The sequence below is a fragment of the Perna viridis genome, chromosome 5, assembly GCF_037379345.1.
Source record: "Perna viridis isolate PV_CMFRI_1.1 ecotype Kerala chromosome 5, ASM3737934v1, whole genome shotgun sequence".
Taxonomy (NCBI): domain Eukaryota; kingdom Metazoa; phylum Mollusca; class Bivalvia; order Mytilida; family Mytilidae; genus Perna; species Perna viridis.
The window spans coordinates 35164036-35188837 of NC_142449.1; the positions used below are offsets into that span (position 1 = coordinate 35164036).

Here is a 24802-nt window from a genome sequence, read left to right on the forward strand (position 1 = left end):
ACAGTAAAACTTATCTGCTTGGGCCTTAAACCCCAACAATCAATCAGTCAATCTCTAAACCGAACCCCTTTCGGACTGTAGAATAGGTCGGTAATGATAGGGTAATGTACAGTGTATCCAGGTTCAGAATACATTTAAACCGGCTCTATGGGCTCCAAAAGTTGTCTGATGTAGACAGTTTTTTTGGTTAATTCAGGGTTTAGTTTAGACAGGTTTCACTGTGCATGTATATGCATATAGTACATAAATCATATAACTAATAAGGTATGAAGAGAAGTCATTAGAGAGGAATAAAAATGATGTTCATAATCAAAAACTACATGGCATACATGTACAGGCTGAAAAAAAAACTACATGGCATACATGTACAGGCTGAAAAAACTACATGGCATACATGTACAGGCTGAAACAATTTAACAAACATAAACATATTAGTCATCAAAATTTTATGAAATTTTGACAACAGAATATCTAAAAGATATTTGTGGAAAACAGATCAGAAACTAAATTTCTGCAAAGCATGTCTAAATCCTTTCATCTAAAGGCCTAAGGTAGTGTTTGTGGGTTTGATAAATTTAGTATTAGTGTTTGCCTACATTTTTTTACCAATTAATTTGGTGATCTAGAGATTCTGTTTGCCTTTATGTGTAGGATCTCTTAACCTTGTGATTTAGAGATACTGTTTGCTTCTATGGGTTTGATCTTTTAACTTGGTGATCTAGAGTGTAAGTGTTTGTCTCTCTGGGTAGGATCTCTTAACTTGGTGACCTATTATTAATTATTGCATTTCTAGGTCTGATCCATTAACTAAGTGACCTATTGATTGTAATTGTCTCTGTGGGTTAGGTACCTTAAATTTGTGATCCAGTGATATTGATCGTCTCCTCGGGATAGATTACTTAAGTTGGTGATTTGGTGATTTAGTGTTTGTCTCTGTGTTAAAAAGCTTTTGATTTGGCCATTTAGTGGTATTGCTTGCCTCTGTGTGTTAGATACCTTGAATTGGTGATATAGTGATACTGCTTGCCTCTGTGTGTTAGATACCTTGAATTGGTGATATAGTGATGCTGCTTGCCTCTGTGTGTTAGATACCTTGAATTGGTGATATAGTGATGCTGCTTGCCTCTGTGTGTTAGATACCTTGAATTGGTGATATAGTGATGCTGCTTTCCTCTGTGTGTTAGATACCTTGAATTGGTGATATAGTGATGCTGCTTGCCTCTGTGTGTTAGATACCTTGAATTGGTGATATAGTGATACTGCTTGCCTCTGTGTGTTAGATACCTTGAATTGGTGATATAGTGATACTGCTTGCCTCTGTGTGTTAGATACTTTGAATTGGTGATATAGTGATACTGCTTGCCTCTGTGTGTTAGATACCTTGAATTGGTGATATAGTGATACTGCTTGCATCTGTGAGGTATATTCCTGAACTTGATGGTCTAGTGATAGTTCTTGTTTGTAAGATTGATCTCTTAATTTAGGGATCTTGTGATAGTGTTTGACACTGTGGTAGGATCTCTTTACTTGATTATTTAGTGGTACTGCTTGCCTCTATGGGATTGATCCCGTTACTTGGGGATCTAATGATAGTGATTTCCTCTATGGGTAGGATCTCTCAACTTGGGTGATTTAGTGTTACTTCTTGCTTTTGTGGATAGGATCTCATAACTTGGTTATCTAGTGATGCTGTTTGCCTCTGTGGTAGTATCTCTCAATTTGGTAATCTAGAGATAGTGTTTGTTTCTGTGGTTTTGATCCCTTAACTCAATGATCTAGTGGCAGTGCTTTCCGCAGTGAGTTTTGATCCCTTAAATCAATGATCTAGTGGCAGTGCTTTCCGCTGTAAGTTTTGATCCCTTAACTCAATGATCTAGTGGCAGTGCTTTCCACTGTGAGTTTTGATCCCTTATATTAGTGATATATTAGTTGTGCTTTCCTGATAATCTTGTGATATTGCTTGCCTCTGTGAGTGTGATCATAAGCTTGGTGATGAGGTCGCTTGTCTCTGTGGGTAGGATCTCTAACTTAGGGATCTAGTGGTTATGCTTTTGTAGGGTTGTTCCTTTAACTTGAGCTTAATTTGTGGTAATGATTTCCTCTGTGGGTTTGGTCCTTGATTCATAAGTTTTCAAGAAAACATGAAATTTTTTGTAATTGGAGATCATACCATGTCAAATAGAAAGTTTTGTAACTACGTTATGAAATACATGCAGTTGCCCTTCAATCACAGAAAGTTAGACACTGCATTTTTTTTTGTCTCTGGATGATTTGATTAAATACTAGTCAACAGAATTTTTTATGGGATCTACAACAACTTTTAATGCATGGTCAGTCTGAAGTGAACATATCCTAACTGCTTACGGAAGCCCATTAGTGCCAGGTGTTCACTTACGTTTAAGTCGTTATAAAGACCTACTATCTCATTTTAACAACATAGCTAACTTGTTTCAACGACTGAGCATCTCGTTTAAACGACTTAGTATCTCGTCATAACGACATAGCCAACTCGTTTAAACGACTTCGTATCTCGTTTTAACGACTTAATGTCTCGTTTTATCAGCATAGCTAACTCGTTTAAACGACTTAGTATCTCGTTATAACGACATCGCTATCTCCTTTAAACGACTCCGTATCTCGTTTAAACGACTTTGTATCTCGTTATAACGACATAACTGGCGTTGTTAGGTATGTCGTTCAAACGAGATACTAAGTCGTTATAACGACTTAGAAATGAGTGAACACCTTGCACTAATGGGCTTCCGTAACTGCTAGCACAGAGAATAGGGAATCATAAATCTTTTATAGCCATTGAGCCATACAAATGTATTTAGGTTACATTTATTGATCTGTGAAAATTAAGGTCAGAAATCAATGGTTGGATAAAATGGAATATCTTGACAGTACATTCTAAACATGTTAAGGAATTAAAATTTCATGAATTTCAACACAATTAGATGTACTTTTGCAATATGAAAAGGACTCATGTATAATGAATTTGGTAATAAAATTGAAAATACTTGTGCTGTCATGAACTGATGCTAAAAATTCAATATTAGCCTCTAAGAGATCTTATTATTTTAACTTATATAGATGTTCATTCATAATTGGCAAACCAACATATAAAGGCAGCATATATTTATTCTAAAAATGTCTTCTTAAAACATTTTAAAAAGTCTTCTTAAAACATTTGAAAAAAAACGTCATTTCAAAACATTTTTTTTTTAAATCTTAAAATGGTAGAAAAAGTCTTCTGAGAACATAAAAAAGTTCTTAAAAAAGTCTTAAAACATTTAAAAAGTCTTTTTAAAACAGGAAAAAGTCTTCTAAACACATTTTAAAAAGTCTTCATAAAACATTTAAAAAAGGTCTTCATAAAACATTAAAACACATCGTTTTTATTCCTACAAAACAATAGTTGTTTAACGACACTAGAAGTTATTTTTCATCAAGACTATCAGATGTTACTTAGATCTATGTCCATGTTTTCCATGTCATGCTAGGGAGTTAAAGTACAAATGTGTTGTCATAGATATTTCTTGGTTGTCTGCTTACAGGGGAGGATTCAGGCGGGGGAGTGGCAGGCGTGTGAAAAGCTGTCGAATACCTTGTGGTGATATCCGTTCTTTTTAGCATCATGATGAAGTTTTCTCTATTGAAAGTTTGATTTTCTCAGTTGCATCCATATATTTCTTTAACTAAGACAAGAAACTTAATGGAAAGAACTATATTCACGTGATCATTCAACCTTAAACATTTTTTCTCTAGACGTATACAGTTGTTTATATATAGTATCGAAGTCCATGATCGTTTAGTTTTCATTAAAAAAAAACTTAAGTACGCGTGTACCAAGTTATTTAAACAAAATAAGAACTTTAGTTATACAAAGACCTTACTATAGAATATAAAATTGTAAAGAGAGCGTAGAGAAAATCCTGTTGGTATTCCAGTTATAAAGGACACTTACTGCAGGGTATAATGCACTTTTATAAGAAAACCTTTTGTGGTGCGTGAATAAATTTAGTTATTTTAATCGGAAATCAGGCCCAAATAGAGAAAACCGAGACACGAAATTCTGTAGGGGTCCATATTGCTATTGTAATAGACTTTTAATAGATTATGCAATTCTTAGAAATGAGGAGTGAGATGTTAATTTCTATATTCGATGTTCTCGGGAGAACCATTTGATTTTTATAGGGAGGGGGCTGGGATCAAGTTAGGACAATGACGTATGGTTAAAAAAAAACAGGGTGAACTGTTGGGAAAAATGAAAAAGGCAGGATGCAAGGTGTAGAAAAAAAAAGTCAGGGTCTGGTTTGAAAAAAAAAATCCAGGACTGGCTAGAGCAAAAATAATAAAAAGTAAGTTTAGAAATTATACTAAAAAAATCCAAAGTGGCCCCACCTCCCTCATAGAAATTAAATTATTGCACTCGTAATTGACAGTAAGATTAAATCCGAGAGCCTGTGCTGTACATCATACAAAATACACGCATAAATATTCATCAGAATTGATTGACTATTTAAGTATTTCTGAATTGCGATCGACCGTGCACCTACCATCTCAGTGGAATTGCTCGGCTATTTGTCCATTAATTGTAATAAACTTGATTAAATCAGCTTTTTGTTTCGCCATTATTATACATGTTATAGACCTTGAATTCCAGATCTATGCTATAATATATTTCTCTAAAATGTCATTTTACCACCACCCCACCCCCAAAAAGCCCAATACCAACCAATTGAACTTACAGACGCACGTTAATTACAGAACATTTGTATAGTTATGGTCGAAGGAGTACCCACTTGAAAGTGTCTGCCAACCAGACGATAATCAGAGCAGTTTGATAACTTATGATGATTTTAGAATTAGCTTCATTCGGTTAGTTCTTAATACGTAACTGGCACAGCGTGTGGGCGGGTAAGAGGAGGTTACTTTTGTCTAGGAATGAAAAATGGTATAAACGGAAACTAATTGTAGTAGTGATTTAAAATGGAGATTTTATTGTATTTTTTTTCTGGAGATGGGGCAGTCATGTAAAAGTAAACGCATTTTACAGTAAAGCTTTCTTATGCTTTACGAACCGGGGAGTCTTTTCGTCCGTCGTTAGGTCCATCCGTGCGGATAGGGGTAATGGTTTGTCCGGCTAGCTATCCCCTCCCACAGTTATTGAGTTACAGCTTTGAAATTTTGAAGGATGGTTATATGCATAATGGAAATGTGCAGACTCATTCGTGTCTCCTAAATCTGAGACTGTTATGAGATTTATTTTTATGTAAATTGCATGATTCAATGCGGAGTGAGTTCCATTTCTTTTCCATATATAATTTTTATAAATATCAAAGGAATAAATGCCACATGGACCAAAACTAGACCGCGCGCTAAAATACTGTGAAGTGCTAGCATAATTAGTCCTTAGAATTATCTTGAACAATAAAGATTTTCAGTATCAAAGATCATGATCATGAGGTTACAATTATTGTAAGCAAATTGTGGTCAAGGTCAAAATTTAGAATTCAGGTCAAAGGTCATTGTCAAAGTTTTCCAGGTGTAGTGATTAGTTATGATACACTTTGTGTATATATATATATATTTAAAATCGTTTTCGCTAAACAACAAAAAACAGTCTCCAATGGACATCATTTATGTCATCCGTTACCCTGTCATGATAGAGATACGATCGTGAACAGATTGGTATAATAGCTTAATCGTGAATGTTTCCGATCGCAAACAACAATTTTGTTACTTTTAATTTTGGATAATATTGATGTTCACGATCCATAACTTCCTCCGTTTACTATCAAGCTGCAATAGTTGATTTCTGTTATCGATATGTTCACGATCATTTCACTCGCTTGACAGTGTGACGGGGTGAGTAATGATGGATATGGCATGATTGTTTATTTCTGTAAGTAATTGTAGAATGGCAGGTTAATGTTACACTGTCTTGTTGTTAACATAAAGGTTGCTATAAACGACATTGACGCAAAAGAATTTGATATCAAACTAGTTTTTTTTTTAATATAGAGATTTCATGTAACTATATGGAAGGGAAAGTATTCGATACAAACAACATAACTTACCAAAAATATTGTTGGCATATTTCCTTTGTTCTTGGAAGAAAAAAAATCAGTGTCAATTTTTTCAACCTAGCATTTAAAAATGATAACAATGTTTTACTCCCTCATCTGTTTGGTACAAAATCTAGTGGTTCGAGTTTTTGAAGAAACCAACTCAGGCCATGTTCAATTGACAAACAAAATAAGTCTTTAAAAGACAATCAGTTGTCCTTACGTGTCAGTCCCTGTAAGAATCAGGCAGTAGGTGAGACATGGTATAAAAAAAAACCATATTGATAGTTTTATTTGACTATTTGCACCATTAGAATCAAGTAATCAAGACAACATTTCCATATCATGTTGGTGCATTGAGTAACTATTTCAATGAAATGCACTGAAGATTAACATTTCAAGGGCAGATAGCTGTCAAAAAACCTCATTTTTCTACCATTTTATTGAAAAACTTCTGAGCAAATCCAGTGATGCAGAGATCAAGTAATGGTCTTTTCAAATAAAGAAAGCACCCTTGAGTGATATTTCATTATCAGATTGGTTGGGCTTTGGTATGCATGTTTCTGATTTTTCCCATTTTGCCTGATGTTTACAAACACTTACACTTAAAAATTATCTACAGTGAAACATGTGTAACAGAATCCCTATTTGACTGAGATTTTTGTTCGATTAAGACAGCTGTTCGGTATACACATGTAAAACAAGTGTTAAAACTGATTGAAAGGGACTTCAGAAGATGTCAGGCTTACAAAGGTTATCAGTTTATCCGGGGTTCGGTTTAGCCAGGTTCTACTGTAACTTCAATAGGTTAACATTTCCATAAAACGTGTTAACGTATAAGTATTCTGTCATTGAAGATTGTTTGTTTGTTTGTTTGTTGGGGTTTAACGTCCGAGCAGCAATATTTCAGCTATATTCAGACGACTGTCATTGAAGAAATAGACGATATAACAACCCACGATCAAAGTAATCATTCATTTATACTATTATGCGTGTCGACTTTTTTAAAACAGTGTTCTAGTACGAGTATTTTTTTAGGAATTATGCAACACAAAAGGTAAACGATGTTACCGTAGAACCTGCATAACCCGAACTTTTGATTTTAATTGTTCAAAATTCGCCAAAAGCGGCAGCAGGTCTAGGAGTCGGGTCACCCGTCGTCCGTCCGTCTGCCATTCCGTCCGTCCGTAACACTTCAGCTTGTCACCGCAACTCCTCTGAAACTACTCAACAGAAATTCTTGAAACTTGGTATGTAGCAAGAATACCGTATGTAGTTGTGTATATTATTAGGAAGTTTGGTTCTGTAATTTTTATTTGAGTTGTGGCCCTTTGAAATTTGAACCTTACCGTAAATCACCATGTATCAGCTTGTCATCACAACTCCTCTGAAACTTTCATGAAACTTGGTCCTTAGCTAGAACATCATATGTAGTTGTGCATGTTGTCTGGGAACATTGATTCTCTAATTTTATGAGTGTTATGATCCTTTGAACTTTGATATTTATCGCAAATCATCATGTACCAGCTTGTCATCGCGACTCCTCTGAAACTACTCTACAGAAATTCCCGAAACTTGGTGTTTAGCAAGAACACCATATGTAGTTGAGCATATTATCTGAAAATTTTTATTCTTAATTTCTATGGGAGTTGTTGCCCTTTGAACTCATAAACTTACCATAAATCAGCTTGTCATTGCAACTCCTCTAAATCCACCAAACAGAATTTATAAAACTTGATGTCCATATGTTGTTGTGCATATTATCAGGAAATTTTGATTCTCAATTTTATGTGAATTATGTACCGTAGTTCTGTATATCTGTCCATAACACTTTAATCGTCGCATTTTCCTCAGCAACTATAATTGCAACACAGAACTAGACATAGATTGGTCTAGCTTGTTTTTAATAACACAGGGTCATAATTTTAAAAAAATTGAATTAGACATTATTAGTTATGATTATTAATATTTTAATTATAGTTTAAACTGATATCTGGAACTGACATGTTTAACTATACCAATTTGCACTAACTATTGATTTATATATTGTCCTACTTTAAAGAAAAGAATATTTAGGGGATTTTTAAAGTGTTATGTGAAGAATGATTTTTTTTTGTTTTTTTTTTTATTGACGCTTATTACCTTTTTGTGGTATAATAATTGTATGGTCTTGGGGTGTGATACAGGGTATGCGATATAGGTCTGGAGGTGTGATATAGGGTATGCGATATAGGTCCTTGGGCGTGATATAGGGTATGCGATATAGGGTTTATACAAACACTTATAATGCATATGCAAAAACATTGTATTTTAATCTAAATATATGATATAACTTCTTAATCAACTACAGATTTGTTGCATGTTAGTTTAAACAAATTTATTCAAGTAATATAATCACAAGCAAATACAGTATATACATTTACATACAAAACTCATGGTAGGATTCGGAAAGAAGCTAAATATAGTAAGTTCCGTGTCCTTGTTGCATGTTATTTGACCTATGCGCGCTCAATACCATAACGCACATGAACAAAGACAAGCTGTGAACTATTACAAAAGTCTATCAATCTCCTATCATACTGATCAATTTTAAACTTGTTCTTAGAGTAACATATTAAGGGGGAAAATGTGCAACACATTCTTTAAAAATGTGAAATTTGTTGAGCAATATTCGATGGTCATTTGTTACAATATAAGTTTGGTTATCAAAATCATTATATTTACTGACATTTTTTGTATGTGCATTAAACACACTAGAAAGTTGGTATCAATAATAACATTTTTTCCATTACTCCGAGACACCGACCATTTTTAGAGGGAGGTGGGAGGGGGGAAGTGGGCTAGGATCTTTTTTTAAATAAATGTTCTAAATTTTGGAGAAATCTTCTGCTCATCTATTGAAAAAAAAATGTATATTTTACCCATTACTGAACAAGGCAGATTTTCAAATAAATATATTGATTTCGGTTGCTGCTAAAAATGTAAGATAACAATTCTTATCCGACTTAAAACTCCAGCCACCTCCAACGCCACTCCTTCCCCGGAGGATTAAAATGGTCGGTGCCTCATCAATATCATTGTAATAGCTAGATGGTGTTGAGAAACAAAACAAAGTTTTTTTTCAAACAAAAACTTTTCATATACAATGAATATAACAAGTAACCATTAAATTTTACAAATTTACTTAAGTTATCCCAGACTAGAACACCTGTACTACGTCTTAGATTTACAACAGAATGAAGTAAGATGAAAGCCTCAATATTAATGATATCATACTGATCAATCTTACCTTCAGTTATAAAAAAACTATATCATACAAAGATACAAACTCAATATAATCTAGATAGGTAAGGCCATCTATATTTAGGGACAATAATGTCACTTTATTGAATGAACTCAAAATGGACCAAACTAAAGATTGTTCACTAGAAGCAAATCATACATCGTGAGATTTTCAGCTTTCATACCTTCAAACTGACAATATATATATAAATCCCCTGTAAAATCCCATATACTTTGTTTTCCTATTTAAATCGTATTTGACCTTTACGTGCCTGATTCTTATGAGAATTATCACTTAAGATACACGACTTGCGACTTGTTACAAAGCAAAAAAAACAAAAGCGATGTTATAGATCAATTTCGTACCACTGACATTTTAACTGTTGATTTTAGTAACAACTGCCACAGAAGATGATGGGTTATTTATTTCATATCATAATTTAAATCAATATAACACAATTAGCATATATAATCATGCAAAATTCCTGCAGACGACTGCACTTATATTTAATAAAAGATAATTCGAGGAACGCTTCCTTCTTCAAACTGAACCGTTATATATTGGATTCTAACTCGATCTGAGCTTGGCAACTAAGTATTGATTAAGAACAAGGAAGTCAGTTGGTATTGGACGATTATTGTATCATACTTCCGTGTTAGGCTGTTTTCATTGACAATAGTACGTATGAGGTAACCGAACAGGGAAGCAGTTTGCGGGAAATTTCGTCCCTTTTTACTAGGATGAGAATCAAATGGGTACTTGTTGTTAATTAAATATCTGAATACATTTTCAATGTTTGATCTGGATTTGACATTTTCGTTACTATTTTATCGCTCTGCTCGGAGTATGTTCATCAGTACCGATGTATTATTTACCGTTTCATTTTCGGTGAATGTATGTGTTATAATATTTTGTGCTACATCTCGACTGCAAAACAGCTGGAAGGAGAAAAATCCAGGTCGCACAGCGAGTAGTGATTTGTCGACAACTTGCAATAGTTTTGAAAATCAGCAAAGGATACATGAACTTCCAAAAGCGTAAGTGCATTTTATTTTCACTATAACATTTAATTAATTTTCGAATATACCAAATATAGATTACTAAGTATTTCTTTAATTAGTCGTGGTTTTAATTTAGTACACGTAAGAGTTAAAAATAATAACATCGGTCAAAATGGAAAATTGAACTTTTGTTTGCGTTTCAATCGGGTTAAGTCTTATTTTTATTTTAATCCGCTGAAGTTTAGTGGTTTTATGATATAGAGAACTATGCCATTATTGATATTGGAAGTACATGCAGTTCTAGAAATCTCCTGCTACACTTGGAAACAGGACATTTTTAAGCCATAAATCTGCACCCCCTTTCCCTCCCAAAAAACAAAAACAAAAAATACATAAAAAATGAGACTCGGCATACTTCCCTTTCTTCTGAAAAAAGAAACGGTCATAACCCTGGTCAGTTATTCATTTATTTATGAATGTGATCAATTCAAAATGGGTCGTCAACATCATTATTGCTTGACATATGATAATTAGGATGTTTTTTCTTGAGATTAAAATTACAAGAAAATCGATGCATGTAAACTTGATCTACATATACTGGGTTATTGACCTGAAATGCTCATCGGTTAACTTGATACAGGTGCGTCAAAAGCTGGTTGTCGTTAACACCTTCTCGGAAACGATATCGAAAGTGTATTGACCTTTACATATCACCCGCATGAGAAGGGGAACAGAAACATTGCATGGTTAAAGGAAAATTTTACGAAGATACACACTTTGAGGGAACAATCATGTAGTTTTAAGGGGTAAGGGCTTTTTTATAATATATTCAGTCCTGGCCTTTTCCACTATAAATGATTTGTAATAAGATATGATCTTCGTCCTATATATCTTATTTACTTTTAGTATTATTCTATAAAATTCTTAAAATTGCGTAAAGGGCTGCAGATAATTTTGCTACAAAGCTGACGTCAGCCGTGCTGTATCATTTGTTATCAAAACGTCAAGCGTGCAATATTGCATGATATGAGTGTGTCAGAAATACATTGTTTAAATGGTAACTGTAACTTACGAAATCATAATGTTATAAAAAAAAAAAAAAGTATTAATTAATAAAAACGACTCTGATACCATTGAATGCTTCTTAATTATTATCCGCACACTGTTGTAGTCTTGATTTCATTCTGATCTGACTTGAAAAGAGAAAATGCTTATGTTGAACCCAATAAACTTCACAAACATGAAAAAAGAGACGCGACACTTCTTTTGTGAAGTGAGAAAACAGGATAAAGGATTAGTAATGCGAAAACTCCATATACACTTTTGGTTTTATTGTATTAAAAAAAAGATATTTAAAAAATATTAATACACACGTACCAAGAATAAAAAAAATACGAAGATTCGTTGAACTATTCTAAAAAGAAGAAAAACGGCAATGTTACTATTTTTAGGAACTTCTTTCTTCGGTAATATCTTTTTCAAAGAAGTATAGGTGTTCGGTGTTCACCTTTTGATATCTCGTGAGGTAGACGATAGCACCAACTTCCTGGTTAATGATAACCCTTGACCTATTCATCCATTTATAGTTTACTGGACTAATTTTTTTTTTTTTTGTTTTTGGAAAGTTTTTCTTTTATAAATCAGGAATATTGTACTTTAGTTCGAGCATTTTAAAATCGGCAATTGTTGTTTTGCTTTTTTTGTTTTATTTTATTTTATTTTATTACTTTTTTTTATTTATTTAAGAACATGACCCTGACTAGTCTCGAGTCGTACACTACTCAATACTCTAAAAGTATAGTCTGATGTCGCTCCATGCCATTCCCGGATCATCAGAGAACGCTCCGTTTTCTATTAAAAGATGTTAACTAATTGGAGTCATGGGTCATTTATTACAATCATCATACCCAAACCCAATCTTGTAACCTCGACAACGTGAGCTTCGTCTGTATATATAGTTATAGCCTGGGCTTATGGAATGTAACTTGTTTGGACTTTTTAAAAGGATCCTTAGAATTCGAAATTTGCGATTGTCAAATAAAGTTTTAACATCGTTGACTTATCAATACAAAATACCAATCATATATATTAAGGTTCATGAACGATCCTTGAACGAGTTCCATAAGTTGCACAGTGGTGGATCCAGAAGGGTTGCAGGGGGTTGGAATACCCTTTATATTAGAAAATTTGTCATTTTCGTGTGTATAATGACAAAAAATGCCAAATAATGTCCTAACTCCCCATTTTTTCTGAGGCATCCCGGCTGGCACCCTTCCCTTTCAAAGTGTCTGGATCCACACCTATTGCCTCAAAATATTGTTCTAAAGACGACTTGATCGTGGGCTGGGTCGAGTTGATGAGGTGCTGCTGTTACATTTGATTTCTTGTTTTCTAAATGGAATTTTATTAGGTGTAAGTGTTTGTAAGAATCAGGCAAAATGGGAAAAATCAGAAACATGCATGTCAAAACCCCATCCATCTGACAATGTAATATCACTAAAGGATACTTTCTCTATTTGAAAAGACCATTATTTGATCTCTAAATCACCGGCTTTGTGCAGAAAATTTTCAATTGAATCTTAGAAAAATGAGGTTTTTGACAGAGTTCTTTGCCTTTGAAATGTTAATTTTCAGTGCATTTCAATGAAATTGTAACTCAATGGTCCAGCATGATATAAAAAATCTTGTCTGTTTTCCTTGATTCTGATGGTCAAATTACACATACCATGTTTCACCGACTGCATGATTATTACAGGTACTGATACTTAATGATTACCTATTAATGATTACAAAAATGTATCTCTGTAACACTATGAGACATCTGGGTTGGTTGATAGTATTATAATGTACAACGGGTTTGTCATTTATTAGCGACCTTCAGTAACATTGTCGGTGACCATACCCTGTCGAATACGAACAAAAACGTGACTGTCATTTTATTTTCGAAGTGTTTCATGGGGACATTATTTTATTATTCTGTTTTAATGAAATGTTGACCACGTATGCAAGTCATTCCTACAACTCAAGGAACTCATTTTGATTGGGGGCGATAACATTCAAATATCTCAATTTCAATTTTTGTGAAAATCCAAAATTCCATTTTATTTGCAGTTTTAAGACCATGACCATCAACTAACCGAACTATGCATGAATTAAGTAGTGTGACAGTCGCAAAATTGATGATATTTGATATTGTTGTGACACAACCTTACTATATTTTGTGGCAAATAAATCGATAGAGTACAATGGAAGTACAAATGTCCTGAAGTATGAAGTACACGTACAGCCTGACTTTAAAATCTCAACATGTCACATTTGTAATTACAATGGTCTACAGTAGTAACGATGGTCTGTTTTTATACCAAGCGGCGGTATATCTAATTGTCGCTTTTAATCACTCCCATATTTGCACGAGTAAAAGAATTTTATCGTTTTAATATTTGATTATTGCAGAGAAGCCAAAAACATATTGTAAAAAAGAAAAAAAGAAATGAAACAAATAAGCAGATGCCGTTGCGCATGACAATAACACTGGAAGATATAACGCAGTTCCGCGCACTCGTTTAATATTTGCTTTACATCTCATAAATATTGAAATACATTGTAATTGTTACTGCAGAACACGGATATTTGACCCTTGACAAAAACCGGAATCTCAATCGGAACTACTTGGCCTTTATCTTTATGCAGAAAAAAATGTTATTGTTTAGTGTAATAGTTCTGATTGCCCGTATTTCCGATACCACTCTATTCTGCGCAATTATCAAATATGCAGCTAGGCTTTCATAGTCGGGCTGTAGTATTTCTTATAGTTGGTTCAAGCCTCTGAAACTTTTCTACTTAGTATCTCCCGCAATTAAGACTATTATTCAATCAGTGTTCAAATTGAACGACACTGACTACTAGTAGTCGTTAATTCTCAAACGATTTTCGTGATTTTTTTTAAAATATACGTGTAAACTGCAATTCCGTGTAACTATACAGTATCTTGTTGAAAGTTTACAAACATCGTCCTTAAAATAATCATTTACACAGCTACTGTAAAAGCCCGTGTATACTTAACTGGGAGAATTTTATTCACATATGCGTAGTACATCGGCACTTGCTAACTGGTCACGTTGTTCCAGTATTTATAAAGTGCAACGGTTATATAGGTCATTTCCTGAAAGGGTCTTGGTTATTACGTCTTGTCTGAAGAACTGAAAAAAAAATCAATAGTACCAGTAGATACCTCTAATGTGAGCTTTTCTCTTCATCCGGGTCCTTGGGGAATGCGTAGGTGCATATTACTGAAGATATGACCCAAACAGACTAAATGTCGAGAATCTAGGTCACCAATAGATTTTTTAGTGGCTTCGTACTTTGATGTGACAAAAATCGATTGTTTATACTGTCTGTGGCAGACATTTTGAAAAGGATGATTTTCTCATTTCTGCTAATTTGGCACAAAAACTAACAAAAATGGGTTCAACTTCCAATTCCTGACATATCCAGGAATCCGCTATCGTGTTATGTTCCAACAATCGATTGGAAGGGGACAACGTGGTGGATTGGCAGTTTTTGGTTTGGGGAAATATATATTCTGTCCCTGAAAAAGTTGAAAATCAATATTCTCGCCTAGAGAATCTAAATAAATCGTCTGACCTCAGTCCAGATACTTCATACATCGAAAAGGAAGGGTACAGTTAATCTCGCCCTGATGTGGTTGAAAATAAATTTTTTATCCACAAAATTTCAAAAATAAATATTCAGACCAAATAAAATTTACCCTCCCATTCAGTGTCAGATTGTCATCTGACGTCTTGAAATTCCTTTTGACAATTAAAAGAAATGAATTTTAACCATTTTGAGTATTTCTTATTAAAATATTTGTATAAACCAAAAAGCATTTGTAAGAAAGAGGTAGGAATTTTACACACTATTTAATACTTGCAAATCTATATTTTGTATATCTATATACTCGTGTATAAACATGAAATAAATCAGCTTAGCATTGCTTCTTTCTGATGGTGCAATGCTGTTGTAAAATGTTAAACCTTACGGTACTAAAGTGAAATGATAGTGGATTGAATTTTCTTGAAAAAATAGTTTCACTTTCAAATTGACAACCACTTACTCATTCTTAACACGAGTTTCAATTTGTTTCTTTTAAACTTTCATATACTATAAATGTCAATTTAAGAAAAGTAAATATTTATCATTGTAGTCGCTACCGACTCCATGACTGTCCGTTCGTAATTTTTTTTTTATTTTATATATAATGTTTTCTTCTTTTGAAATGATATTAAGTTAGTGACTTATTTATTCACAGAGTATATGATTGTGATTGATTATTAACTTTTCTATTTTAGAATCACAGAACAAATCACTGTGTTGATAGTGTTCTGCCTTGGCGTTGTTTGTGTATCTACAACAGATCTTGTCCGTGTGCCTTTTAGTGGAAAATTAGACCCTAATGAAGCCGCGTTTGTACTAATTGCACTTTCGATAAATGTTGGACGTTACGTTTACTTAATGTTTCAGGATGTGTATCTTTTGTACCTAATCGAAAAGTCAAAGTTTCGAACGGAAATCGTTCATCATGTCGTCACAATTATATCGTTTTCTATTATCATAGCCTATAGAGAAAACATGCTTCTTGGAATGCTTGGAATAATATCTGAACTAAGTACGGCTGTGATAGAATTTACAAAAATATTGAAAACTCTGAAACGTCACAAAACAGTCATGTACCGAAGAATGTCTTTGGCTACATGTGTCGTGACTATCGCGTTCCGCGGAGTGATACCGGTTTTATTTTTAGTGATGGGCATGCTTCATGAGACACCGTTTGTGATGCATTACACTACGCTGACAGTATTCTTTCTAAGTATAATTTTCTTTTCTGTGATAAACGTATGGTTGATTCTTTCATCCGTCCAACGTGTTGTTAAAATGTTCGGGTACTCCGAAAATATTGTTACAAACTGTCAATCAAATCATTGCCAAGGGCAACCATTAGAGAGTTTCCGGAAGAACAATCTTGGTTACGAAAGACCACTTGGAAACATCAACATAAGTTATGATATGGACAAGCTTAACTTAAACAAAAACATTGATCAAAATCTTATATCAAAAATTCCTGCAGTACATTTTGTGAACTTGCACGATGGCCATGACATTGAGAGTCAATCTTCTAATGTGACGGTTGAAGAGGTTGTTGAGGAAAATAGTAACCATAGAGACGAACAGTCAGTGTGACGGACACATACCTAAGCTAGTGGTTTTATAAAAGTCTGTAGTGGATGTGTGACAAAGTTTCTCTTTGACAACAGGTTCAGCATCCTGTTGAATCTGTTGAAGAATATAACATCATAATAGTAATTGCATAGAGAAGTAACGCATATGTCTAACATTGTATATCACTTAAAGCGGAATAATTTCAGATGGAGGGATACATCAACAAAACAAACGTTTTTTTATCGTGAACAAAGTAGATAAGAAGTGAATGAAAGCTGAGCCTACATGCATATGATTTCCTGGAATCAGACTTTCACAATATGCAAGTGGCGCTATTTGTGTACATCCGGTGTGTTCCGAAGTCGTTTGACGTCCTACGTTCTTTGACAAGACATGGATGAAAGTATTTGAACCCCCATACTAATATTTTGGTCAATATAGGCCTTTACAGGAAGTGCGATGGGTGCTTTATTCAAATACCACTCAAAAACAATTTATCACCAGAAAAGTCAGTTTGTAATTAAAACAATGACTGACTATACTTAGTATTTCAGTTGACATTTTATTCTCTTTCACTCCCAATGTTATTCAAAATTCCTAAGAAGCGGGCATTATGTAGGTCTACATAGACATTTGGAATGAAATGGGTTTTTTTTTTGTCTTTCTGGACCTCTTTTTTTCTGGAATTAGCATCAAATATTTGCGCAAAATCCGCTACAAATACCAAATCGATTGTTGGAATATATTAAAAATCTTTAAAACTAAATCACACTGCGCTAAAACAGTACCGAATTTTCAGTTATGGATTCGGGAGGTGTCCACACTCCCTTTTTGGAAAATATTTCCTATTTCGTGAAAAAAAAGCAAATGTGAGAAATAACAGCTTGGAACCCCCTTTTCAAATCGTTTTTGATCCGCTCTGGTTTTACATATGCTTGTTTTTTTTCATATAATGGCAAATTAGATTTACCTACTTCCCATCTATTCTTTACATATTCGAACAAGAGTAATCGATCGAATAAAATAGACAACATTGTCCAGAAAAAGACTCAAGATTAAACAACAACTACCCAACGAGAGAAAAAAAATGTACCACTAAGGCTAAGTGTAATAAAAAAAATAAACGATATATTGTTGGTCAAAAATTAGTTCTATGTAAATGAATGTGTCGATTTGAATACGATTACATCTACTTTAATAAAATGTACCACACTATTTTGGTCTGTATAGGCGCGTCAATCTACAAGTAATTAAAGTAAAGTCTTTGATCAAGTTGCTTAGACGCTTGTCTTGGCAGATTTTGCCTTTTAATCAGATTAGTCGATGTATTATATGATGTTGCTTCAAGTGATTATGGTGTCCGTCCGTTCGTCTGTCAAAACCTTTTTCGTTACTGTTTTCTCTGCAGCTTTATTTCCGCCACTTGACATTTTAACAGAAGATTCTATTACAGACGCGAGCGACAACTACTTCATTTATGAGGACATTTTTAAAATTGACCATAGGGTTTGATAAAAATCTTTCGTAACATTTTTTTGTCTGCACCTACTTATCACTGACATTTGATATCTTGACAGAAGCCATATATAGGTATGCTATATCGTGGAATTAGATTTCAGTCCCTATCAACATCAATTTTCACGACCGGTTTTGACGATTTTGTCTTCTTAATGGTTTCTTGGAAGGGACGGAAGTATCCTTTACCGAGCTTTGCTGAACAGTTTATCTAGTTTTGTTCTTGTTTCTCATGATACTTCAAATTTTATTTATTCAACTTTTTTTATGATAACAAAAAAGAGTCTTATATTTTGAATAGTCGACCTACAAAATCGGTACAGTAACATGATACGCGAGAAAAGATTGATGTTAAACTATCCAGGAAATGAAATACAAAGTAATTGACATACTTCAAAAAAAAAAGAGTTCGGTCACATTAAATTAAAAAAAAAGAATTTGTTACAAGTCCACGTCACTAAATTCCCATGTAGTGATACCATGCATGGAGTTGAAAAATTCCTCGTTTTTACTATTGATATGACATTCAAGTCACTCCAGGGGCGGGTCCAGGTAAGGGCGTAATGGGCGTACGCCCCCCCCCCCCCTTTAAAAAAAAAAAAACTATCGTTATAATCTGCTAGTATTGTATTGAATGATGGCAATTTATCATATTCATTAATTAAACACATACTCTGATTTCTTTTTATACTGATTCCCCAATTTGATGGGTCATCATCAACCGTAAAATTTCGTTTCTCGGAGTCCGGCGTGTTCGACTCTGCGATTAGTATCCATTGTTGTTGATGTGATAAAGAATTCGCAAAGATGTCGATGTCAAAAACAAAACGTCAAAAGATCTTAAAATCGTATCAAGGTGTCTTGGACACCTTTTTTAAACAACCAAAACGGTAAGTAAATCAGTATAATACATGAATTTTGGTTGTTTTGTGTGACACTAACTTCGATTCCCCATAGCCATTCTAAATATACCGGGGGGGTATATTACTATATATACAATACTGGGTATATTGAAATGTTAAGTTACTCCTTATACCCTTGAGTTTGGAATTTCTCAATGGTTAAGATCCATCCAATCATTTTAATATACCATAGACAATTAATGGAGAAAACTCGGCATAAAAAATGTCACACCCTGACACTTTAACTATAAAATATACATGCTCCAAGTCAGGAACCGTTACATTAGTGCAGTTCTCTATTATTTTATGTTTTTAAGCCAAAAAAGGTCCAAAAATTTTTTCGCCTCGCTTCGCTCGTCGAAATATTTTATTCTACGCCCCCCCCCCCTTTCAAATATCCTGGACACGCCCCTGCTCTCGCAAACAAAACAACTTCCGCATTTCCATATCAGTATGTGATATTGCCCAAAATGTCATATGGTTGTATATCTCAACCCGGAAAAGTAGAAAATAAAAGCGTTGGGTTTAAATTTTATACATTAGAGCATTACCGTAATACGTACTTTTGTTCCTTATTTTGAATGATTAAATACCATGATGTCTCTTTACAAAAACTATTTTTATACACCAACTCTACAAGTGGGTGGTATATTGGAATTACATTGTTGGTCTGTTTGAATTACGTCCCAATTATCTGGTATCCTATGTGCAATGCATCGATGAATTTGGAATTTGCAGTGTAGATATATATAGACTGGGCATGCATTGTAAGTGATCAACTTCCTTAACGAGTGGGGGGTCTGCCTAGTACGACAACGCGTGCAAATGCACATTTTGTATGTTATACCATTAGCTAATTTATTTTCAAACAAGTTTCACATCTGGTCTCCTACGCAGGTTACGTCATGATTTAAGATGTCACATTTTGATTTTTAGTTAGGTAAAAGAAACTTAATGGAATTGTTTTTAATTGGACACTGTAACTAAATTATTTTCGCATTTTATGATATCAATTTGCTGTTGTATATTTCGCGATTCACATTCTGTTTAGCATCTGATTCACATTAAAGATACTTATTCGTGACGAAATGTGTTCTTGATTTTTTTTCTTTCTAGTGAAATTAGCGGAATAAAAAACTGTACGAAAATATTTAGAAGTAAGAACTAAGTGTTACCAGTTTTGTGATGTTAAATTAACTGGCTACCTGATGTCTTTCCTTTAAATAAATATATTGAATAACTAGACCTGTTATTGTTTAATTGATATTAGAACTATGAAGTCAGAACATACCAAACGCATGGCTACACCATCCACTAAAACAATCGACTTAGACAAGTAAAAATCGAAACAAAAACAAATGAGAACGTCTAAACGCAATAAAACGAAAAAAAAATCAAATATTTTGACTTTTAGCGCGATTAAAAATTAACACAAAATCAAAAACGGGTGAGATGAAAAATTTAAACGACTCTTTGCGCAATAAAGCGACTTTTAGATTCTAAAAGTACATCCAGATGACAGGAAATAATGACATGTTGACAAGATAGAAGAATGGTAATGATCGATTAGTACTGTTTAAACAAGGAAATAACACATTTTAGCCTATATGTGTCAATAGGAAATAGACACAGCAATTAAATTCATGAACGATATTTTAGCTCTATGGGACCTCAGGTCTATGTTTATGTCATCACTTTGCGTCCGTCGCCCGTAAAGGTTTAAATATTTCTTCAACCTTTTCCAACATCACCAAGTCTTTTGTAACCTCTTATCTTCTGAAACTATTGGATGTTGATGACCGTATTCTTTTATTACGGTCATCTTTTGATACAACCCAGACGGCTACTTCCGCTCAGTGTTTCTCTTAAAACGCTGTTGTTCATAATTTTAACAATTTGGCAAAATATAGCCAATATCTGCTGAAATTTTAATGCTGCGCGAGTTTATGCGTCAGCTACATTAAGTTCAGCTTTGTCGTTAGAGCGATTTTCAAAGTTCAACACAACTTAGCAGGATTTGTAAATGATTATATTTCTTTTCCGCTGCTTCACGGAACAAGATGTTAAATTAATACTTTAGTTTAATGAGAAATGTCAGAGTAGTTCCGATTGTCCTGCAAGGCTTTTAATTAAGTAATCCTAATAATCCTGCCCTACGCCCACTCAGTTGCCGTGGAAATCCAACTTATGAAAACCTATTTATTTGGAATATTTGAATTAAGATTTCTTTTTTTCTTCTTGCAGTTATGTTAATTCCTGGTAAGCGATTCAAGTTAATAAGAAAATCTTATATGCTTATTCTTTTTTATCACCATTATAAGCAATTATACGGTGATTACAAATCTATCTAGGACAGGAGAACACTGACCTGTGTAAGTCCGGTTGTCCCGATTTGAATATCACAAGTTAAATCAAAGTGCTGAGGCACTGAGTCAAGGAAGACCTCAAAGTAATCAAAAATATTCATGTAACCAAATTGTAAGCTAAATAAACCGATCAAACTTAGTCCTTTTAAAGAATAACCATTTGTTTTAACGCAGTGTATATTTATACAGTCCGTTTATCAATATATATTTTTGGGTCTTTTACATTATTGCTTTTGGTATTACTGGCTGTACACGTTCGTTGATGTCATCAAATTTTCTAATACTTAAATCAGCATTTCTTACAAAATATGAATTCCACTGAGAATTACTGACTATCAATATTCGATGAATTTTCAAAGTAATATTGGACCCACACTTTGAAATTTCGGTTTGGAGATGCATGAAGTAGAAATGAATCCTGCAGACTGTAGGAAGTTGAACAAAGGCCCAATCTCATGGGAGAAATGTGCAAAAAAACTTTTCCTTGCTTGTGCTCACTTTGATGTAGAATTTTTTTTGTAATAAATTAAAACTAAAATTTGTCCTTGTCATTGTTGTCTAGAGTAGGCTATGGTATATACAATAAATGATTACCTTTCTCTAGGAATTTTTCGGTTCAAACAAGGATAAAAACTCCTGTTGTAATAATTACTATGTAGTTTAAAGATCATTAAACTAAAAACAATTTTGTCGCTCATAGATTTGAGCAATTTAAGATTCAAATTAAGTTGGATGGTATTTGGTGAATACAGTGAATAGGATGTCTTAATCACATATGCACTTTGAGTATAAATCTTTTTTTTCTCTCCAAAACAAAGAAGTTACTAGTGAACCCATACCTCATGAGTACCAATTTTTTTTATGATGAATCACTATTTCCTGAGTGTTTTATACCTGTCTGCCTTCAATAATGTATGTGCATTTCTTTCACTTTTTTCTGCATTATTGTTTCACTAATATGTATAAGATTACAAGATGTTTTGCAAATATATAAGTGCTAATGTTTTTTTATTAAGAGATGTTGACATATACATTTGTATATACATTTACAGCGGCTTCATGCTACACATACATGTACCAGACTTGAGAATCATGAACTTTGTTTCATGCTTAAATAGTGTCCCAACACAGAAATGATCTGTTTTACTTTTGCTTTCTTCTCACTTCGTCTAGTGAAACTTCTGAGTGACAACCACTGAGAAGGAATCAAGGAAAAAATCATAACAGGGTCTGATATATGCAAAATGTTACAATGTAAATTCATAAAAATATGCATGTATTTTAACCATATGATATGATATGGTCTTCTTGGGAAATATTGTTATATGTACATATAATTTCGTGCAAATCAAGCAAAAATAAAGGTTGGGTGGTTATAACAGTACCAGGTTTTTACTGGTTTTTAAACCAGCTGGTCAATATTCCCAAAGCAATCAATACTGGTCAATTGAAAATTTGCAAACAATATTTCTGTCATTATTCATAGTTTTTGTCCTACATTACAAATGTTAATATAGTATATATATGTATCTATTATATTTCAGTGTTCTAAGGTTTTATTCCTTTAATATCTCTATCAGCTGTATTAATTAAGAAAAAATGAACATTTCTTTCTCTAAAATAATTCAAATTTATCTGAAATAACATAACAAACTTTACAAAAATGTACAGTGTATTTCATGAGCACATCTTTGTTTCAATAACTATTAATAATAGGTAACATACATGTAAGTAAGTGTAGCACAGGTTACTTTTCACCTGTCATTGTTAAAACAACATCCCCTCATAACCAGATAGATCATAAAAAGTGGTTTGAAGTTATGAGTTTAAAAGTCATTTCATTTACCAGACAAAAACCTTCTTGATACAGAAAATGGAAAGCTTGCTAAGGATATTGCTTTAGAGCTTCTTCCATGTATGATTTCAGCTACCTGCTGATTTATAATGATGTTTGGACCCCCATTTCAAAACCTCTGGATCAATTCCTGAATGTTGATTTATCTATGAGCAATTCATGTCACATTGTAAAGTATAAAACAAATTAGATACATGTATTACTATATTACAAATATCATAAGTTCATGTATGAAATCTTCAATTGATACTGTGTTGCATATGCCAGTAACCATATTTAGAGTGCATGCACATGTATTTTTGTTGTTTTCAGTGTAAATTTTTTGTTAACAGACATGCAAATGTAAACTGCAAATTTTGCTAAGAAATGTGACAACACTCTTTCAGCAACAAAAACAGTACCTATCACCAGTTTTGAAAATTTTAAATACCTGTGTACATACAAAGTACAGTATATGAATAAATAATGAATACCTTCAACACTTACCTAGTACACTGTACATGCAAGAATGTCCATGAAAATCAGCTCTTAGAAAAGGTCTACTTTTGGTAGCCTTGATATTCAACACATTTTCAATGCACTTTCTTGGCCACAGAATTTCTAACATAACTGTGTCTTTCCTGTGTCATGAAAATCTTGTTTCTTACTTTATGATCTGCATTCTAAATAAATGTATCTGGTATATCTTGACAATGTACTAAAAAAGAACCATTTTGATAATCAGCTATGACTTACATGGATATAATACACATGTACATGGTATTACTATTTCTTTAAATTCCATGCTGAATACTGCATGCCAAAATCTGTATCCCATGCAGTATCAACAGGAGACTCCTATATCAACTCAAGGGCCACATGGTATTACTATTTCTTTAAATTCCATGCTGAATACTGCATGCCAAAATCTGTATCACATGCAGTATCAACAGGAGACTCCTATATCAACTCAAGGGCCACTGGCCCGTGGGTGCTATAGGTCGAGGGTTGTTTCTGCATATCAAACTGATTTTTGTATGTCATGTTCATTCTTTCTTATATTTTACCTGTACAAAATGTACTAGTTGTGTTCTCTGCAAGGTGTGATATATGATGTGCAATATATATGTCTAGGGGTGTGGTATAGGGTATGCCATATAGGTCTATGGGTGTGGTTTAGAGAATGCAATAAATATGAAATTACATATTTATTTTTATTGACAATTTTATTAACCAACTCAATTAGATGGTTTGTAGAACAGTTGTTTTCGTGCTTTACCCAGAAAATGTAGGTTTATTTGCGTTTATAAGTCTTAAATATCCTTTTTGTATAAAATGTAAGATTTTTTTTTGTGTTTCTGCAGCTTTTAGTCCTGGTGATCAAAATTCATGAAATCCAATACTAACCCAAAATGGCGGTGTCAAACGACCGGAAGTTATGATGCCGTATTGGTCCTGGTTTCATCCATATTGGCCCCGTATAGATGCCCGGTTTGAATTCATATCAATTGGTCAGTTTTTGACATATTTTAACATAAATTGGGTAGTTAGTTAATACAGGGTACTTGAAATGGGTTTAGGGGTGGGATTTTGAGTATACATGTATTAAAT

The 24802-nt window shown here is 33.6% G+C and overlaps 1 protein-coding gene across 6 annotated transcripts in view; it reads left to right on the plus strand.

Annotated features, from left to right (window-relative positions):
• The window catches only part of LOC148617228 (malonate--CoA ligase ACSF3, mitochondrial-like), a 33320-nt gene extending 15543 nt beyond the window's left edge, over positions 1-17777 (plus strand). For 5 of the 6 annotated variants that reach the window (XM_088584732.1, XM_088584729.1, XM_088584730.1 and 2 more), the window contains exon 9: positions 15707-15935. In XM_088584732.1, the coding sequence (XP_088440858.1) occupies positions 15707-15793 (87 nt within the window). In that variant the 3' untranslated portion in view covers positions 15794-15935. Of the gene's footprint in view, positions 1-15706 lie in introns of all 6 variants that reach the window. The other variant, XM_088584728.1, reaches the window with a different exon arrangement.
• The last annotated feature ends 7025 nt before the right edge of the window (positions 17778-24802 follow it).